Source organism: Motacilla alba, chromosome 3, assembly GCF_015832195.1.
Source record: "Motacilla alba alba isolate MOTALB_02 chromosome 3, Motacilla_alba_V1.0_pri, whole genome shotgun sequence".
NCBI classification, from domain to species: Eukaryota; Metazoa; Chordata; class Aves; order Passeriformes; family Motacillidae; genus Motacilla; species Motacilla alba.
Genome location: NC_052018.1, coordinates 70,038,618 through 70,059,776, shown reverse-complemented (window position 1 = coordinate 70,059,776; position 21,159 = coordinate 70,038,618). Strand labels below are relative to the sequence as shown.

The 21,159-nt window shown below is 41.4% G+C and overlaps 1 protein-coding gene across 1 annotated transcript in view; it reads right to left on the bottom strand.

The window, feature by feature from the left end:
• TARBP1 (TAR (HIV-1) RNA binding protein 1) overlaps positions 1 to 12,195 on the bottom strand; it is a 32,115-nt gene extending 19,920 nt beyond the window's left edge. Inside the window, exons 1-12 of the mRNA XM_038132626.1 lie at positions 11,353 to 12,195; positions 11,170 to 11,267; positions 10,288 to 10,357; positions 9,309 to 9,457; positions 8,513 to 8,565; positions 7,506 to 7,603; positions 6,316 to 6,451; positions 5,209 to 5,305; positions 4,261 to 4,350; positions 3,404 to 3,542; positions 1,788 to 1,884; positions 1,321 to 1,496 (exon numbers count right to left, since the gene is read on the bottom strand). Of these exons, the coding sequence (XP_037988554.1) occupies positions 1,321 to 1,496; positions 1,788 to 1,884; positions 3,404 to 3,542; positions 4,261 to 4,350; positions 5,209 to 5,305; positions 6,316 to 6,451; positions 7,506 to 7,603; positions 8,513 to 8,565; positions 9,309 to 9,457; positions 10,288 to 10,357; positions 11,170 to 11,267; positions 11,353 to 12,181 (2,032 nt within the window). The 5' untranslated portion in view covers positions 12,182 to 12,195. The remainder of the gene's footprint in view (positions 1 to 1,320; positions 1,497 to 1,787; positions 1,885 to 3,403; positions 3,543 to 4,260; positions 4,351 to 5,208; positions 5,306 to 6,315; positions 6,452 to 7,505; positions 7,604 to 8,512; positions 8,566 to 9,308; positions 9,458 to 10,287; positions 10,358 to 11,169; positions 11,268 to 11,352) is intronic.
• Between the last annotated feature and the right edge of the window lie 8,964 nt (positions 12,196 to 21,159).

Genomic DNA, 21,159 nt, shown 5'->3' with positions numbered 1-21,159 from the left:
GTGCTCAGCCTTGCCCTACCTTTGGAACTCTGTTAGCAGAGCTCAATATGCCACGTCAGGTGTCAAAATTCCCACAGCAGGAGCAATCCATTGCAGGTACATTAGCAAGCACAAGAAATAAGGCACAAGGAACTTAATTACTATTGAGACTAAAAAACTAGCATGCGCTTGCACGTGTTTTGTAGGGTTCTGTTTCAGGCTTGGTCTGTTCTTGTGCTGTAGGCTGAATGCACAGTGGTTGCTTAGTGGACACTTCTTCCAGTTTAGTTCATTTCGAGGAACCCACTTCACCAGTCACAGACCATGGCCCAACATCAATTTTAACAGCCTGCATAATCAGTGCCCAGTATTTAACACAAACTGCTAAAATTTAAGGGGGCAGGGGGTTGAATGCACACAGCGCTTGTTAAAATGAGGGTGGGCATTTATTTTGGGACTGCATTTAGACACGTATATGAAACCTGGACATACAACCTGAAACTATTTTTGTTACAAATAAGAGCCTAGATATGGAACCTCCCCACTCCAAAACTACTCTTCTATTCCACGTTATAAACACCCTGAAAAAAAATCCCAAAATAATCTGGGAGAGCAGAAACCAAACACCAAGATCCCTCCTATTCCCATTCAGCATCCCAATTCAATGAAAATAATACTGCAATTTTTCATTTGCTCTCAGGAAAAACATTCAGGTCTATTCTGGTTACAAACAGATCAAGTTCTCTCAAAAGGAGTAGTAAGGACTCCATAGTTTTTGTTAAAACTCTCCTGAAAGGTCTACAAGTTAAAGTGCTCCATCTGTGGGGGGGCAACACTCCCAGACAGACAGATCACGAGGCTTGTATTTCAGAGAGCACCTCTCAGCCTACCAGCCAACTCAGCGAAACACGATGTCCAGCAGGATCACTTTATGGACTTGGGGAAGACTCTGGCTGAACCTGTGGCATCTGAGCAGGTTAGGCTGGGTTTCTGTAGTTACTTCTTTCTGAAGTGTCTAAACGATTAATGGAATCCATTCATTTGCCTATAAACATTTGCAATACAGTCACACTCTTCAAATTTTAACTGATAATCTAATCTTAATGGATAACAACTGCTTTCTCAGAAGGCTTCCACATTCTCAATTCCCAGTCCTTAGGACACCTGTAAGATTGGACCCACAGCTCAAGTTTTATAACACACATGCCAGATTGCCAACTTTTACATTTACCACCTCTAGGCTACTATTAGTTTGACACTATAGGAAACAGTGAAGTAGCTTAGCTGCAGTTAAGACTGTAATATGAACAGAAGACACAGTAGACTGAAGATGTCACTAACCATCTTGCGTATTGGAACATTTTAACGAACGGGTCTGCAATAACTTCAAGAGAAGCTGAAGGCTTTTATCTGTTTTCAGTGTTGGTATGTAAGCATTACTGCCAAGTTTCATCAAGACATCCAGAAGAGGGTTCAAGAAAGCCTCTAGTTCAATCCACTCTATGTTGCTTTTTCCACTACACAAAAACAAAAATTAAAAACAAAGTCTTCTTCTGAGTATCTGCCTTAAGTGCTGAAGTTACTTATGGAAATAAATAGGACACGTTTCCAAGACACTTAAGTATCTTTAGAATGTTACCCAGTATGTCTGCAGCAACAGTTGGACAAGGCCTAAGGAATGACCAGGCTGATCGAAAGTCTACAGAGAAAAGAGGACAGCTTCCCAACTTCATCAGGCTTCTCTGGATCCTTCAGGAGTGAGGGGATTGAAAAAGACAGAAACATAAAACAAGGTATTTCATACTTACCTGTATTTATTCTTCATCTGCTCCACGTCAGCAGCCAACAGAATCATTGTTGAGACAAGCTTAGCTTCAAACCAGTCAGGCATAAAGCAATTTTCTCCTGATTAAAGATATTTTAAGGTTTCCACAGTAACTAAAAAATACCTTTGCATTAACTTCTAAAACTTCTGGGTTTGTAATTTATTTTAATTTAATAAATTAATAGTAGAAAAAACAATGCTAACATAAGTACTACTACTAATTTTTGGCTTTTTTAATCTAGATATAAATTTAACTCTATTGGTCTTTATGCTCAAATAAATTTTAGGCAATATGTTAAGCAGCAGCTCACAACAGACTTTTCCATTACTTTAAAAAATACATTAGCATATTCAAATTAATTTAATGAAGAACATAATTCCACTATGCTTCATCTGAAACATCAGCTGTGATTTTGACCACAGAACTAACCACACAAAGAACCAGAACTATTCTGTAAAGAGGAAATTATAAAAAAAATTAAGTTTCTCTTTTTATCAATCTTTTATACAGAACTTCATCATCATACTTACAAAGTGATCCTTAAATAGCAGTATGTAAGTTGGTTTCAGGGTTTTTTTAACTGGTATGTTGCTGGCTTTGGGAATTTAGAAAACAAAACACACTTGGGAGGTCCAATTCAAGCAGCTGGACGTGATTCTTTTTTTCCCTCCCTCTAAAGATCTTCTTATTAAGTATATATAAAACCAGAATTACAAACATTACTTTTTACTAGTGAAATGCAGATGCTTGCCATGGAATTGCAGATAATATAGACCAAGGACTAAACAAACATGTCAGGAAGAAGGTCTGCTAATATTTTCAGCAAATTTACCCTGAAGCACCAACAGAGAGAATTTGCTTACTACTTCTCTAACAGTAAGACAATCCAGTCAAGTTTTCTGGTCGGCAGAAAGTTTCTGAAGCTATTTTTGATCAGCAAATTCTGACCTAGCTTTTTTATCTCCTGTACATATAGTACTTTAAAGTGTTCAGTTTTGACTTTTTGACGATGTAAAACTATATAAAATTCACTATGACCGCAAATGCCTCACAAAAGTTGAAGTATTTTAAAAAATCAATTTGCCATTGTTTTCAATGTGTCTGAAAGAAGACACTAAGCTGACATTGTAAATAATTCAAAACATGGCAGTGAACAAGGAAGGCCCTTTTCCCTCTATAAAAATGCCTAGTCATTTTACAAAGCTCTACTGAGAAAGGTGACAGAACCTGTGTGGGTTCACACTTCCTTGTGCTTTCCTCTGAACCCTGCATTCCAGAATTTGCAGACACCATAAAAAGAGTGACAAAATAAATCTAATGGACAAGCATCAGGGCAGCATTAAAACGGAATATTAAGACTTAATGTTCAATTAATACTGCAGGACTTTAATTTATGGAGGAAAGGAAATAAATATAAACTTTATTTATGGAATTAAAAATAAGGTTCAAACTTAAGAATTGTGAATATACAGGTTGGATAGAACTTGAACAGGTGCAATATAAAAAAAAAAAAAAGGCATTTTTCTAAAATCCAAGGGAATGTTGTAAATTTTTAAATTCTCTTTAAAATGGTTTTTATTAATACACATTTAACTTACTTTCAGATGCAGGTGTCTTAAGGTACTCTCCCACAAGACTGTGCACATATTGACATAATGATGATGTCTCCTGACGTCCAAAATCAGAGGTTGCAGACTTCCTGAAGCACCTGTCATTCACTTCCAACCAACTGCAAAGCTGAATGAAGAACAGTTTGTTACTCCTTGAGCACGTCTGGCAGCTGTGCACTGACATCACTGCTTGAACTGCAGCACACCAGAGCGCTGCTAAACACAAACTCTCAATCAGCAAACCCACACTCTGCAAGAGGCGCTCACCAGAGCCCCCTCGAGCCTTAGCAGTCTACATTCCCTTCGAACTACACACAGAAAAATGTTCTTCCAGAGGCTAGCTCAGAACACCCCCAAAAAGTCAATGGTACCAATGTAAGAAAAACAGCAACTCCTAAAATTAAGCAACACTGGTAGAAATTCCCTTACGTCAAAAGGGTTTCTTCCAATCAAGTGTTATCTAGTGAGACTAGCTGCTTTTTTTTTTTCAGCTTGTATGCCAAAAATGAATGGAGCGAGATGAAATGTACAGTATACTTGACAAGAAGACACTATGCAAAAAATCACTCTATCATTATACGGCTGTACAAGTAACCAAAAGCGATGGCTACATGATCAGCTGGCTCTAGTATATACTACATTAAAAATTATTTCATCTTTGAAGATTTATTCACAGCATTTTACATCTTACAAAAACATAAAATACATATCCTGTGAAAACTTACAATTTTCAATCTCACACTACATGGTATGCACATTTTTCCCTTTGAGATTATCCTGCCAGTGATATTTTTATTTCTATCAGTGATGGGCTTGATGAACATAAAACCAGCTTCAGTTCTCACCTCTGTCCATAACAAAGTATCTCTCCTTAGGGACTCCTCTGGTCTAAGGGACAGAAGAAAGCTTGAAACTTCTGGGAAGGACACTTTCTCCTGAAGAAATCAATCAAGATACAATAGCTGCCAACATAATATACAACAAACAATACCTGTATGACAACTCAAGAAGTTTGCCTTTATCTGGCAAGTTTCAGTAAAAGAAATTCATTTTCCTTTTTGTGATTCAGACTCATTTCTGCCTCTTTGGGACCAACTTATCAGTACCAAGGAACAAAACTTAATTTACCCAAGTATTAAAGTCAATCTGAAAATAAATGAATGACTGTAAGAATAGTGCTATTCACTGATGACACCTTTTAAATTAATGCAGGTAAATGATTAAGAGTCACTTATAAGTACCAGTTCTACACTTCTAAAGAGAAATTCAGACAGGTTTATAGCCATAGCACACAACATGGAAGACTACTTACTTACAAAGCTAGCTATAAAACAAAACATGAATACTTTGATTACTGAATCAGTCCTGCTATTTCAACACTAATGGTAGTTTTATCATTCTGGTATCACAAATACTTTTTTTATTAGGAACTACAGGAAAGTATATGCAGTTTCTATTTGTTAAAACCTGAGTTTATATAGTAGATGTGGAACAATATCCTGTTACAATAATGAAAACCCACATGAAAACCCTACAATAAAACATCAACTAATAAAAACTAATGAAAAAGAATATTTCTTATGGAAAACCAAAGGTAAAAGAAGCACACCATACTTACACAGCACAATTTAAATAGTCACTAAAAAAATTGCAAATCCAGCAAAATCAGTATAAATAGTGTATTTAGCTATTTTTGAATACTGTTGGCCCTGTAAAAGTGTCACTGTGTTTCTATTACATCAAGGAAAAAGAAAAAACAAAAAATAAAACAAAACACAGAACCCCAAACTGACCACATCTGTCAAATGCATAGCTGTTTGAAGAAGATAGCACTGAGCAGCTCCACGCAACAAAATCTGATGTGTGATCATAGTACACTGGAGGACATCTCTGCAAAGAGGAAAAATACACACTATATAAATCACACACTTAAAAATGTAAACGTTTTCATGTATTTTCTAACTATTAACCATTTTAAATGCATTTGGTTGCATGTAACTGACATATTCTATTAAGTGTGGCACAAATACTGCCCCACCAGAACCAAGATTACTGTCATGTGTACTTTCAAAAACTGATAATAAAACTTGGATGAGCACAAACCTAAAAAAACAGAAAGGGGGAGAAGAAAGAACAAAACAAAAACTAAAGGAACAATCCCCATGACTACATCAGTTCAGACTGGTAATTTAATATTAGCATTTCTATCTGTAACAAGTTACCATGTTTCCCATCAAAATCTCACTCAAGCAAAAAACTGAAAGAAACTTTCAGTGATCTTTTATCAGCAAAGGAATATCCAACATCTTTTTCTTCTCTTTGTAAACTGCTTCTATTCAATATTTTTCAACCACCAGTAAGATTTTATTTAAATGCTCCAATTTGATTAAACGGGAATGACAACTGATTTTTAGTGGCTCTAGGAAGTGAAAGCAGACACCTAGGAAGTATCAGTGTGATTAAGGTCCATAGTGAGGCCAAGAACTTTTACCTAGACTTTTATTTAGAAATCTTCCAGTTTCCAGCATTGTGGGCTGTCCCCTGATATAGCCTCAATTGCTATTAAACCATGTTGTAATGTAACTAGAAGCAAAGAAAGTGTGATATGTATCAACCAGGAACTGTGGAAGACCAGGGAAAAATTACTCTAAAAAAGGAGAAACTAAGAAGATCTAAAATGCAAAAACTCAGTGTTTTTTATCTTCATACAGAGATAAAAATACACTGGTTCTTGAATTGCTTTCCTCTGCAAATTTGACATAGAGGAGACAGAACCTTATATTCCCATGCACAACCATCCCTTCAGAAGTAACAAACATAATTCAAATTCTAACTCTCCAGACTGTCAGCACATTTCTTTGGAAGAAGGCTGCAAGAACACAATGCAGTACGTATTTTACCTTAAAGCATGAAGTCCTTCAGCACCAAGTACTTTACATGCAGGGATGGATGCCAAAGCCATAGAAAGAAACAAAATAGGAACAGCACACCAGTGCCTACTTGTCATCTTCTGAATAAATTTTAACAGGAAGCTACCTTAAAATAAAAGTAAACAAAAGAACCCTGAGTGATTTTGTGCTCTCCAATGCTTTTAAATAATATGAACTCCAGCAGAAGAGTGTTACTGTAATTTCTGACAATTAAATGAAAGACAACAGAATAATTTCCTAATTATTTAAATTTTAAAAAATCACATTCCAAAGAAGTCTGCCACTAAGGTGATAGGATTCAGAGACAAACAGAAATAAACCTAATTTTGACTTTGATCATCTGCACTAATCACCAGGAATGGAAATTTAACTCGATTGTTTTGAGGGTAAACAATGCCTTTTTTGAGTTGATATTGAGCTTGTGATATGACTGACCATAGTGATTCAACCAGTTAAATGGATACTGGAATGGGCAGAGCAATTCTCAACAAGCCACCACATCCACAGTTTGTGGAAGCAGGCTCCCCATTTCAGGATTCCCAACCACAGACCCCTGTTTAGTGATAAAATACATGCCTTGGCACAGGGCAGAGAAATAGGGCATGTATGGCATTACAAATATATACCAGGATATACCTGTACACAAAGGGTGCTGAAGAGAGCTGATTCTACCCTGATTTGCCCAATTAGACCAGGTATTAACTTCTGGTCACCTTCATTTTAGCCTACACTAGCATCAAAGTTTGGAACAGTCTCAAAAATCTTCCTCCACCCAACCTCACAATGAAAGAATCCTTATTCCGTTTCAGCCCTTGGACTTTTTGGATGTGTCACTACACAAGTCATGACGAAAAAAGTCTGGCAGATAAAGAAAAAAGAATCTCCAAGTACTGTTCAAATCTTAGGAGCTTGTTTGGGCTTTTTAATTTTCCATTAATAAAAAGCAAATCTGCTTCATTTTGCCCCTAGAACAATTCTGCAGCTTTGTACTGCAAGATACCTTAAAGTCCCTGAAGACCTCTTCTCTGGAAACTCCACTGTCAGGACAACTATTCCTTTTTTCTCTCAAGTGAACACTCACATGACATACCAAAAGCATCTCCATAGTTTTTATTTGGTTTCTTTATTTAAAAAAAGATAAAGGTGAAACTGAAACATACCTTTTTCTTCTTCTGGAAGAAGAGTGAGATAAGTAGCCAAAAACTTCTGTAACCTCATTCCCAAAGGAGGACAGGCTCCTATTGATTGACCTGGCGTCCTGTTGGGTTTTAAAACATTAGTTACACAACTGGTATGGTAACAGCTTCAGGATTACAGATTTAATTCAGGATAACAGATTTAATCTAAAATCTAGCAGATTTCAAATGTTTAGAATTGCCTCTAAACAAAACCAAATGTCATTCAGTGACACTCCACGAAACCAAGAGAGACAACCTATGCCTCATGAGAAGTCTTAGGATCCTGGCTGTTAAGGATAAGCATCAGTCAAGAGATTCTATAGCTTTCCCTCAACTTGATATTAACTGCAGCAGCCTTGTATATTCTTGGTATATTCAAAAATGCCAACATGCTTCACCAGAAATACAGAGCTAAGGGAGAAGACTAAGATTATGAAGTATTGTTTCAACAGAGCTCCAACATACTGAAACACTTGGCATTTGCTTCACCTTCTGAATTCCCATGGAAAGATACTGCAGACTGAGAAGAGAAATGCTTAACTGATGCAAGAGCCTGCAAAGCCCACATTTGTCCTGCCATGTTTAGATGAAACAACCTATTTTGACTACACTTTGTCCATAATCACCTAATCCAAACTGTCACCACTGACAGTCAGTTTTATCCCCCCAAAAATGAACATATTAATCCACTGAACTCTTTGTTTCATGGGCTTCCCTCACCAGATCAAGACTGGGACCATCAATTTGCCCAAGGAGCACTGAAAATTGCAACAATCAAGTCTTGTCACTAGATCCATACTTCATTTGTTCACAGTCACCCATCTTTCCTGAAAAACTCTCCCTGTCAGTAAGTTTAGCCACACCATTTTTTATTAATGTGCTTTCCTTTAGCTAAGATTTCGCCAACATACTTAAGCCAGCATTATTAGAACACATTTACAGCAATCAAGAAATTAAATAAATAATGATTAATTAAACCAGTGGTTTACCTGCTGTAGAGGGAACTTTCTGAGAGGGCATCCATTAGTGGTCCAATAACAAACTGAAAAAAGAAACAAGAACAATGGTGAAATGTACAGCTCCAAGGCACTGTTACATAGAAGCTAACTACTTATTTCACCAGACTTTATAGGACAGAGCCAGAACACGGAATACTCTTGTTAGTGGTAAATAGTAGAAGCAAAAAGAGGAAAAAACTAAAGAGAAGGGGGACCAGGAGACTAAACAAGAAAAGAGATTTTTCCACTAAATACATTTCACCAAGTATTGCAAAAGATGCAGGCAAATAAGAAATCCTTTTGGGAAACAGACAGAGAAAACAGATTTAAACATGAAATAGAAGAATGACAAAGAGCCAACACAGCTAAAAAGACTTAGGGTGCATAGTAAGGTTGACTATTTCAAGTTACTCATCAAGAGGCTGACTTCATTTGTATAAATCAGGAATGTTAACCTCTGAGGGGAATGCTCCTATGAAGTTTGAGTAGTATAATGTAGATCATCCCTTACTAAAGTATAGGCTGGCTGGACAGTCAATACACATGACAGTAACAAAAAAAACCCTTAAAGCTTTAATATTTCTTAAAGCTTTAATATTTCTTCCCACCTAGAGAATATTTTATATAAATAAATAAATATTGTGGGGGGTTTATGGATACAGTAATATACTGAATATGCTACAAGAGACAGAATCTGTCCAATTCCAACTACTGAAGCAATTAGCGTTAAGATCTGTTACATATTAGAACGTTTGTTTCTTGTGGCAAGCAACAGTAACACCCTTACCTCTGAGAATACAAGCGAATTTGGAAGATGCTTTGTTTCATAAAGCTCCAGAAAATGAAGAACTCCTTCCTTTGTCAGTGTTTTATTCTCACTCTCAAACATTCGTCTGTAAATGCACACATGCCAGGATGGGTGAAACAGCCAACAACCTGTTCACAAAAAAGAAATTCTTCTGAACTGACACGGAAATGACAGTGACACACTAACACATAACATACTGACATTCTGCTCAATGTTATACTCTATTCACATTTCAAAAAGGTGACTATAGCTATCAGTTTTATAAAAACACCTTGCTAAATCTAATTTTAAAATTATCACAGTTTTCCAAAGATACTCTCTACTTTATTAGTTACAAATTAAAATTACTAAAAAGTGCCACATCCTTCTTCCTGCAACTCTATTTATATGAATGCATTTACCCACAAAAGTTTCCCACCAACAGTCTTTCAACTTTACAAAACTCTAACATCTTGCACTACCTAATTACATGTGCTCCTATGCCCTAGACACACTGTCTCAGCACTCATTTTATTTATCCTCTCCCCATTTCTAACAAATTAAGGTGGGGTTTTTTTCGTCCTTTACAAAGTTGTGCTGGTGAATTATCTCCTACAGCCCCAAAAATATCTGGCTTTATTTTCACATTATCTTAAGTCAAGAAAAATACAGTGGGAAGTGACCATTTATTTGGATTTGCTGACAGAAAAAAAAAAAAAAGTATTTCAAGACAATATAATAAGCGATAAATATATGGTAGGATTTCTTCTCAGAGCAGAGTGGCCACTGCCAATCCAGGTTTGCCAAACAACCTATGTAGAAAGCAAACCCACAAAAACTGGAACAGCTATCTAGGAAACACCTAAATTGAGAAACAAAACATACAGAAAGCTGCTACTGAAACAGAAGAAGAAAATAGAGAAGTGTAACTTCACTGATTAATATTTAAGAGATTAAGTAGAAAAAAGTTCCATCTTACCTTTATCCCCTGATATGGCAAGCTCATATAAACTGTTTAGTTTCGGTAATACTGGCTTTATGACGTGGATCTGAAATGCAAATCAGGTATAAATAGTTTCTACCCCAAGCCCAGGAGCTGTCAGCTACTCAGACTAGAATTTACTATCAATTACATTAACATAGCAATTGACAATAAAAGTACATTTTAAAAAACCTGCAAAGCCTGTGGTATGCAACACTCAGTCACAGTTTAGCACTGAAAAAACTTGAATGATACCATATTTTAAGAAAAATACTTACTAATAACCATTCTATTCCTCAGAATGGTTGTCAGTAAGTATTGACAGCACATCTAAAATGAAACATTTAAATTAATAGTATCTCAGTTACAGGACAATCATGTCCAAATAACACAAAATAACCACATGGAGCTGGGCACACTGCTAATAGTTAACACCACAGTACCATACAATTACAGAAGTCTCAAGTCAACAGGAATATTTCTACTGAGTACACTGGATTCACAAAATTTTAATCCAAGGTACTCTACCATACAGACAGAGTCTGCTCTGCCAAAGAGGGGCGAATAAATGCAATCACGGGATTTTTCACTAAGCTGGTTTCCCTGGTCTTGCAATTCCCTGCACTCCAGGTTTCTGTCACTGCATTAACCAGATGTATTCCAATGACAGAAAAAGAGGTCTGAATTTACTCCTCATGAATGACACATACTGTGTTTTAAGCATTTACGAGATGAAACAAAAGTGTTCCAGTTAACGCTACCTTAGATATTCTCAGTCACCAAAACTGGAAATACTCTGCCCTACACAAACATTCACCCGTGCCACAAGCGAGGCAGCACGTCTGTCCAGGATGGGCAGAAATTTTACAGCGCTCCTACCTGGTTTCCTTCCAAAGTTTCCATTATCAAAATGTAAGTTTCCCAAAACTGCAGGAGCTGCTCGTTCTTCTCAGCGGACCACCAAAACAGACTCGGTTCTAAGGAACAAAGCCCAGGACACGCGTTCCTCTCGGCCCCGCACGCCGGGCCGCGCCGCCCGTCCCGCCGCCCTCCCGGCCGTACCTTGTCCGCCGTCCGGGGCGCAGCGCAGCTCGGCGCGCTGCCCGCCGCTCAGGTCCAGCGCTCGCTTCAGCAGGTAGCGGGCCCGCTTGCGGCACAGCCCGTCCCGCTCCGTCAGGCCCTCCTGCACCAGCCGCCAGAACCGCGGGCACAGCCGCGCGTCCAGCCCCGGCCCCGCGGGGGCCCGCGGCAGCAGCGCGTCCGCCAAGGCGCTCAGCGCCAGCAGCGCCCTCCCGGCCCGCGGCGCCCCGCCCGCGCCGAGCAGCCCCTCCCAGACGCGCGGCAGCGCCGCTCCGTTCGCGCCCAGCGCCGGCAGCAGCCGCCCGGCCACCAGCGCCGCCGCCGCCTCGCCCTCGCCCTCCTCCCGCACCAGCGCCAGCGCCGCCGCCGCGCACCGCGACAGCAGCTCCGGCTCCTCCAGCCGCGGCGCCGCCGCCACCAGCGCCTCCACGGCCGCCTCCTGCGCGGCCGCCCCGCCGCCCGCCGCCAGCTCGGCCAGCGCGTCTTTGGCCAGGCGCGCCGCCAGCGGCGCCCCGCAGAGCTGCACGCAGTGCCGCAGCGCGCCCCGCGCCGCCCGCGCCCGCTCCCCGCCGCCCGCCGCGCCCTCCCCGCCCCGCAGCAGCGGCCGGCACCGCTCCAGCGCCACCTCCCAGGCCGCCCGCCGCAGCGCCTCCGCCTCGCCCGCCGCCGCCGGGCCGCCCGCCGCCAGGCGCTGCAGCAGCAGGCGCAGCGCCTCCGCCCGCTCGGCGGAGAGCGGCGCGCTGAGCGCCCGCAGCAGCGCGGCGCGGTCCCCGCAGCGCGACAGCAGCGCGTCCGCCAGCACCACCTCCATCGCGCGGGGGGAGGCGGAGGAGGAACGGCGGCTGCGCAGGCGGGGGCGGGCGGGGCCCACGAGGGGCGGCGGGAGGCGAAAGCGCGGTGTGATTGACTGGTTTGGCCGCGTGTGTGTGCATGTCAAATATTCTACATCTTTGGGTCATAACCCGCCTTCGTGAGCGTTGCCAGCCGTGGCGGCTGCTCAGCACATCCTGGCCCAGCACGGGAGGCATAATGGATATATCATCCCAGGTGCGAGCCTCTCCCTTGGGGGGTGAGGTTCCATCCTTGTGTGCCAAAAAATCTCTCTCTACTCTTCATGCGCATTACAAGGCAAGATCAGGCAGCAGTAATACACAAAATGCCCAGTTTTCCCACCTGCTATATTTGTTCTAACCATTTATGCCAAAAGAAGTTGCTGAACAGTTCGCTGCCCTCATCAGAGTGTACCAGAGGTTTGCCTGAGTGCCTTGTGTCTGCCTCAGGTCAGAGGCATTCCTGGATGCTGGCTCCCTGCTGTTGGCTTGTTAGAAGGTCACCAGCACTGGGGCAGAGAACAACAACTCCTGTGCAGTTCAATGTACCGGTGCAGCCAAAACTTAACTCGGAAAATCAAGCTGGTTTCCAGTAAGTGTAAATTCACCTCGAGAGATTGCAATTCCCATGAAAAATAAACTTTGAGCTCTTGTCATGGTTTGACGCTGGCCCAATGCCAGTGCCCCCATGAAAACCCATCTTCCCCTGGTGTCCGCTGTGAGATGCGATCAGAGACAGAGCAAAGCAGGCCTCCACTTGTGAACAAGGAAAAAAACTTTATTATCACACAATTACAATAAAATGAACACACAGAGCAGAATGGAAAACCTTTTAAACATTTCTCCTCCCCCCACTCAATTCTCACAGAATAGCACAAAACCTTAGATCTTTATCCAGTCCATCACTCTTCAAATAATCAACACAGTCCATCTCCACCCTTCCGACAATCACTTCTCATTTCATCGAGGAGAGAAGAGCCCCCCCTTGTGCTACCACAGGTAAATCCCCGTCACTCAGCAACTACACGTCGTGACTTCTTCCTTCCATGTTCAGTGCTCTCACCACTGCACATGGACCAGAGCTGCTTTTAGGGTTTCCCCTTTCAAGGATGCCTTGCCCAGTTCCAGAAGAGAACAACAGTCTCTCACCTTTTCGGGACACCAGTCCCCCCCAATATTTCACCCCCTGGGGCCGAGGGGTCTCACCATCATTTCATCACCTGTCGTCTCCGCTCACATCACTCCTTTGGCACCGCCTCCCCCTAAAATGCAGTCTCTGTATTACAGGAAAGGTTCTATCCATGGCTATACAAGAAAAGTCCAGCCAAAAGCCACTCCATCATCTCCTCCACCTAGGATTCTCTCAACTTCTCCCAGTCCTTCTTCACTTACACAACTCTGCATCACACTTGCGCGTTCCTTCTTATCCGTTTCTCTCCTCCCTCAGCTCCCGGAGGATCAGCATTTGCAAGGTTTTCCATCGTCTCACAGAAGGGTTAAAATCACAGTCTCTGCTTATCTCGAACTCCCACGCTAGCTCCGCCGGCTCCGCTGGGCACTCTACCCATTGCCCCCCCCCTTCTCTTCCTCGGCCAGGCCAGTGCTATCGAATTTCAAGGTAGCACTGGCACCTCTCTCTCTCTCTCTCCCTTTTGAGAAAGGGGGGCTGCCCACTGCCTCTCCGAGTTCTTCCACCCCTCCGTCTCTGTGGGGAACTCACTCTTGTCCAAGCCATCGCCTCCCGTCTCTACCCAAGGCTCTGGCCCACCTCCCTCGGCCGCATGGCTTTCCCCTCCCCCGCCCAGCCCGAAGCTGGGCAGGGGAGGTCTGAACTCTCCTCCGACTGGAACCAAAAGAGGACGATCCCCTGGGAGCTCCTCGCTTTTAACCCCTGTGTTCTCAGAGGCGGATCCATATCCTCAATGGTCAAACCAGGTGCCAATATCCACATCTGAGCACCTATTGGTTTGACCACTACCACCTCCCAAAAACTCATTTCCTCTCAAACCACGACAGCTCTGCATGTCAAAAGTGGTGGCAAACTACTCTCCTAGAAGATGTGGTCATAGGAAAAGGCAAACCTGGAGCTTCTGTTCCTGTGAAAGCAGCGGATAGCAAATTCCTGGCACAGCACAAAGTGCTTTCTAATGGGTGTGGGCATTACTTTGGCCAAGATGTAGTTGCTTAGAGTCTGATGAACAAGAAACACTTACTGCAAGTTTTCCAAGCGAGGTTCCACTTAATCACTCCTCTCCAAATTCGTGAGTAATCTCTCCTTTTCCTGGCTATCCATTTTCTCCAAACTTTTTTAGAATTTTTTTATCTTTGAGATCCTACTGACTGCAAAGTCACTGAATTTTCTTATTGGAATTGAGCCTGTACTGTGACTATATATGCAATATATTCTGAAAAAAAGAAGGTGGAAATGAATTCTTTTAAACCCTCCAGCTAAAATGGCTTCCATGTGCCTTGTGTAACAGAACACACTTTTTGTGTGTTCTGTTACACAAAAATTACAGAATCTAGTAAAAGCTCAAGAAACCAATTCAAATTATACATTTTACTCAAATATAAAAGGTTGGGGGCCTCAGAGCAGGGCTGGCTTAGGAAGAAGGCAGAAGTGGTTGGGATAATCTTGGAAAGTGGAGAAAACAAAACAGGACACGATCTTGGGACAAATTTAGGGTGCTAACATCAAGGCACTTAACAACTATGGTATGAGGGTGTGAATGGTGTGGTTTTTAACACCTGAAAATTACAAAATCTTCTGAATATTACAAAATGCTTGCTCATTTTCTCTCTCTTAACTCCATATCCACCTTTCTGGCTTGTTTTTTTGTTTTATTATCATTATATTCAACTCAGAAGCTCCCCAAGCCTGACCTCCCTTTTTGTCTGATAAGACAATCTACAGAGGAACAGTTCAAATTTAAATGCTGTTGTTTAAATTGGTGTGATAAGACTTTAGATTTGGCACCCCACTGTGATAAAACTAAAGGCAGAGCAGAATTCAGACAACAATGAAGAAACAGCACAACACATAGTATATTTGATTCTGTTTTGATTACTAGTTGTCTTGCAGACCATTAACTCTTCATTTAGTTACAGATGCCAGGAAGGGAAGAGTAAAGCTATGGTAAGAAGGGATCCCCTGCTTAGCACTGCTTCAAGCCTGGTAAAAGGAACTCCCACAATTCATCAGACTGCATGCTATAAGTGGAAATGAAAAAATTACTAGAGAGCAAATAGAAAAACAAAATATATTATGGCATGTAAGAGATTTCAACTGTAAGCATAGTGTTTACTACAGCACATTGTAACAATTCCTCCTATGAAACATGTTTCTGTGTGTCTGAAACAAGGTACTAAGTTTTAGTTAGTAGGCACTCGCAGGGTCCCAAAGCCCTTTCAGCCTAGGTTTGCTGCACTAGAGTGCCTCAACACTCAGAACATTCCACACCTGCCAATCTCTCATGTACTCTGCACTCCTATTTATAAGGTACTCTGTATTCCCTGACCTCTCCAGGTCCCCTCCAAACTCAGCATATGGCCTAGATCCAAGGCTGAAATACCTTGATTTTTTTTTTGATGACATCTTGTAGATGCTTTCTTTCTTTATTTCTGTTATGCCAGATATTCTCCCTCAATCCGATTAGTCTATCTTAAAAAGAGGAATTGCCTGAAATATCAAAAGCAGTCCACCACAATTGCAGACAGCCCTGAAATAAATGGCCAGTCTGAACATATCCCTTTCATGGGCCACTTCTATCTGTATGCCACAAAATGATTCTCAGCTCCTTGTAACTCCAGATGTAGAGCTTACTTCATACTCTGCTTCCTTAACCAGGGTCTCTCCGTGTCATTTAATACTATTACTGATAATAATAATACTAATACTATTACTGTCCTGCCAATGAGAGGCAGGACAATGATGAGAAATGTATTATCATTGTTTTTTATCTGAACTTTGTAACAGTACCTCTGCTGATGGTGTGGGTTTTCAGCACATGACAACAAGTTGACCAAATTTGGGCTGATTTTATAATTTAAAGGCTTTGCAGTAGTAGTTTATTGGTTTTCATCAGCATCCATAATTCTACACCATTTTAGCAATATGAGAGGACTGAGGTTCCTTCCTCAGACTCATAGTTAAAAAATCAGTGTCTTTAGTTTACCTGCATATTCTTTTGGACAAACGTATACTTGTTCTTATGTAATTGCTTTCCCCTGTGATCACACAAACAAGAAATTCTGTACTAGAAAAATTTTCTGGATTATCATTCTAGTTATTGGTTACCTTAGAAAAGGATTATGGACAAAACCACAGTAGAAATGACAGAAAATTACAAGTCTTGGAAATCCCCACTTACAGTTTTGGAAGCATGTATTATGCCGTTGCCATAAAGCCACTGCTAAGGTGCTGAGGCACCATGGATTATTAGAACCCAGGCTAAGTCTATGTCTTTAAAAAGCTTAGTTTCAACGATGGTTTTAGATCACACAACATACATTTGTTCTCATGGAAGTCCCATATTACCACCTGCACATTTACAGGTAATTCTGCACAGTGCATAAAGAGGAAGGCTCACCTAACCCTGCACCATGACTTTTTTTTACTTACAGGAGTCTGTGGGAGTGTGTTTGCACAGTGTAAGGTCTCTAGGGGGACCAGACACATGGCACTTTTCTTCCCTCTCCCACTGCATGCAGGAGAATGAAATGGGAAATTTCTGAAAGTTATGCAGAAAATTTCCCACCACATCTCTCCCACACAATAGTGACATTAAAAGCCCAGATGTGCTCCATGCAATAAACCGTAACAGTTATTATGGTTACATATATTCATGTTCTCTTCTAGATTTCCTCAGTGCTGTTGTGCAGAAAATCAGCAGCACACATAGCTTTTATATGATTCTCACTCTGAGACAGCACTTCCCCTCTCTGCCAGGGGAAAAGAAAAAAGAAATCTACAGGAGGTGAGAAAGAAGAAAATTGCCTAATTTTTGTCCGTTTTCCCTAAGAAAAACGTTTTGCTAAGAGAGATAGAGGCAGAAGTGTTCTAACTGAAAGAGGAAATTATTGATATGCAGCAGGAAAGCTGGTCACAACAATTTCCAGAAGGTGGTTGTGCTGTTATCTCCTCATCCTCCAGTGCTTGTTTCATTTGCCTCCCCAACCCTACAAATTATCTTTCCAGCTCTTTCACATCACAATGCAAACATGTATTAATCTTCATCCTTTCAAAATGAGATTCAGCTTGTCCCTCCAGCTAGTCCCTTCAGCCATCACCTTCTCTCCCTCCTCCCTTTAGTTTCTGAACTTATTACCCACATCCAGTGAGCCTGGTGTTTGTCCTCTGTGACATCCCAGTCTGTTTCATATATCCCAACCTGACTATCCTGTCTGCTGTTATTACAGTATATCAGCTATGATTGCTCACAAGCTGCCTGTTGAGTTACTAGCTCCACATTTCTATCCCCAAGCTTCTTTATGAAAGATGAATAAACCCTTTATATTGCAAAGTCTGTATGCAGAATTTCCCCAAAACAGGCACATTCCTATCTACTCACATACTTAAAAATTACTATCTGATCTGTTGGTGTATCACATCCACATCCCCTTTCCTGGCTTAACAAAAGCAATCTTACCCTAATTAGATCTTGCTGTTGTGAAGATCTGCTTCTTAACCTGCTGTTTTGACCTTGCTACCCCTCCCTTGATGTCCCTCTGCTGCTTCCCTCTTCTGTGCTACATCAAACACATGCTGTTTCTTTTCCCTTTCCATTTCCAGACCCATTAATCTATCCTTCCTCATTCTCTCATCTGATAGCAAGACACTGACTTCACACTGACCTACCCATGCTGCTAGTCTGAGTTGGCCATGTATTAGTCTTTCAAGTGAGACTTAATGTTTATCTTGGGCTAACTCCCACCTCATTTTCCTCTATTATATCCCAAACAACCCTTTGTTGTCGCAGTGACACAAATTTGAGGCAGCATGTGTTCTATGACCTTCTGTGATCTATGGCCTTCTGTGTGGACTGATAAGCTGATCCCTTCTCTGTGTGCGTCTTATTGGTGCTGCATATTTTCCCTGGTGACAATTAGTACAGTACTATTGGTGGATAGTAAGGGTAACACTAATTGTGCTAAACAAATAAATGAACAAACCCAGAAATCATCAATGTGTCAAGCTGCAGAGAAAAGGAGCCCAGTGTTTGCAACTGAACTTTTGTGAGGAGAGGAGTAAAAGGCAAATGTAAAGATGTCTCACAGAGAGGAGTGCTGTGAGAACTCCTTGCCGCCTTTCATGCACACATATTGCCCCGCATACATTCAGAGTTGTTCAGACATTGAAACTTGTGAAGAGTTAGTTCAGATCCAGCAGTAGCTCCAGATTTTTCCATCAGACTCATGTCTGAAGCGCTCAGACACAAGAGGGAAGCCTTCCTGATCTCTGCAGAACAGAAGATGGTGCTGTTGTCACTGACATGTGCCTCTCAGGTTTTTTTCTGGTGAAAAGAAAGCAAGTGATAGCAAAGAAAAGAAGAGGAGAGAAACTAAAAGGAAAGGTACAGGAAGAAAAGTAACTGCCATTTCTTGGATTTTTTTCCACTGGAAAAATTTAGAAACTCAAAGGGAAGAATGATAAATGCACAGAGAACCTAAGGACTATCTAAAAGCAATTGGGAGGAGCAGAGAGGGCAGCACAGGTTGGTCATATACTGGATACAGTCTTCCTCATTTCTCTGAAGACTACTGTAAACTACGTTTAGGAAGGTGCTGAATACCAGCAGTTCCCCAGTGATCCTGTAAGGAGCTATTACTGAATGGCAGCACCTGGGATCATCAGGGTCAGCATGTCTCAAGCCAGGTGTTTGAAAACCAAGACATCAAAAAACAGCGGGAATTTTAAAAAGCAGCACTAAGTAATGAAGTGGAGAAGAAGAAAGAGCAGGATCAGGCAGGCAGGGAGGAGCTGTGAGTGCAGCACGGACCCTCTGCACTGAGTCACGGGCTACACACTTCCAGTGTTATCAGGGCTGTGCTACACAGCTTCCTTGCTTTATCTGCATGGGGAGAAACCAGCACAGGAAAGAAACAGCAAGGTATCTTAAGGACACTGCTGTTGTGTTGTGAGATTGTGCACATCTGTGTAAGAGATTCCAGCGTGAAGTTCTTCTTTGACTGAGCAGGACAGCTACATTCACCAGAAACACTACAATATTCCTGGGCTTTTTAGGATGTTTACTTTAAAAATAAAGCTAGAGTTCAACTGTTGTAATGCTGTAAACATCCTGTGTTCACAAGCAGCATTTAAAGGCAGCTGATGAAAAGCAGTAGTGTCCAATTAAACATTCCTAATGATGGGAAGTTACAAATCTACTATGTGGTTTGTCACTGTAAGCTACAGAGGGAAAGTTAAGCTGGTAAATCTCTCCAGTTAGACTGAGTGCAGTGGAATGGTCAGGAAAAAGATGAATTAGGAAAAAGAATTAAATATAATCCTTTGCCATCTGTCTTTATTTTGCAAACCTGCTCGACAGGATGCTACTGAAATCTGCAGACATTTTTTATCTGCTTCATGTAGCTGAAGAGCATTTGTTGTACAGACTGGAATTAAAATGCTTCCTAATAACAGTCAGGCCTCCCACTTATTGTTCTTGTTTGCTTTCCTTTTTTTTAAAAAAACAAACACTTAGGATTTTGGCTTCAGCTTAGGCTGCACCATTAATTTTTGACCTCCCTCCTTCGCTAGGATTCAGAGCTGGGTGTTAAAGGCTAAATAGATTTCACTACTGGCTTTGCAGGGAAGCAAAAGGGCTGTTGAAATGTATGTACTACATTCTTCTCCAGCTTTCAGCCTGAAAAGCATATGTAGATGTGGAAGCAGTGTGACAATCGAGAGGATGTCCATATGGTAGCACGGTTTCTCCATAACAGTTTTTTTTGTCTATAGGTCTTCATCTAGCAAACCATGTCAGGATGAGCTTATCTCTAAGCACATGCCTGAGTATTTTGCTGCCTCTGGATTTTAGTGTACAGGGGATTCTACTGATAATGAACCAGATAAGAGGATCTACTGCAGTGGGGAAAATACGCTGTAGCTTCTGCGTGAAAATTTCCCAGTGGCAACCCTGGGAGCCTTTAGTCTTTTTTAAGTCCTCGTGTTATTAGTGAGAATAATGCTACAGGAAGGGGGATTAAAAAAAACCCAAACATAACCAAAGTGCACCACAAGGACCAATCTGGTTCTTACTTACTGCCTAGGGAATACAGCAAAATGCCAACTTTTTTTTTTAGTTGTTTTTAGCAGTGAGGGAGAGAAGAAAGGAGGAAGGAACAGAGGACAGAGGCAGAGAGGAAGTTTTCACTTTATTTCCAACTCCTGTGTATTTTTCTCTGCCAGTGTGGAGGTTTGCATGTCAGTGTCCTTTCAGAATGCACAATATGAAGAGCTTTGTAGCTCCTTGGCTTCAGAAAATAGAGCACTGATGATTAGCTGATTAGCTTTTCACAGATGAGCTAAAGTTAATTTGTCCCTTCTGGAAGTGTAGAGATAGCCTCCTAGGTACAAAGAAGTTATCTTTGGTTTTCAGATCAGTGGAGGAATTCGTCAGGCACTGGTTGAGACCAAGGTTATTTCCCCAGTGGGAATTCAGATTGTGAAAGACCCATACCACTGCTGCCTTCCTTCTCTCACAGTCTTTCACATCAACGGGGAGCAAGGGAAAACAGCTTTAAAATATTCTCCTTCATCTTCCATAGCACTTTAGATTACACTAGTTTAACTAACCTCACAAGGAAAAAGGAACGAATCTGTTGTGCTAAGATGCAATTTTCACATTTTGACTTGTGCATCTCACTTCAAAGAACTTCTTCCAAGTTTATTTTGAGTTTCCCATGCTAAAAATAAAGACACAGAACAAATCAGTTCAGTTTAGCTGAGAACAGCAGT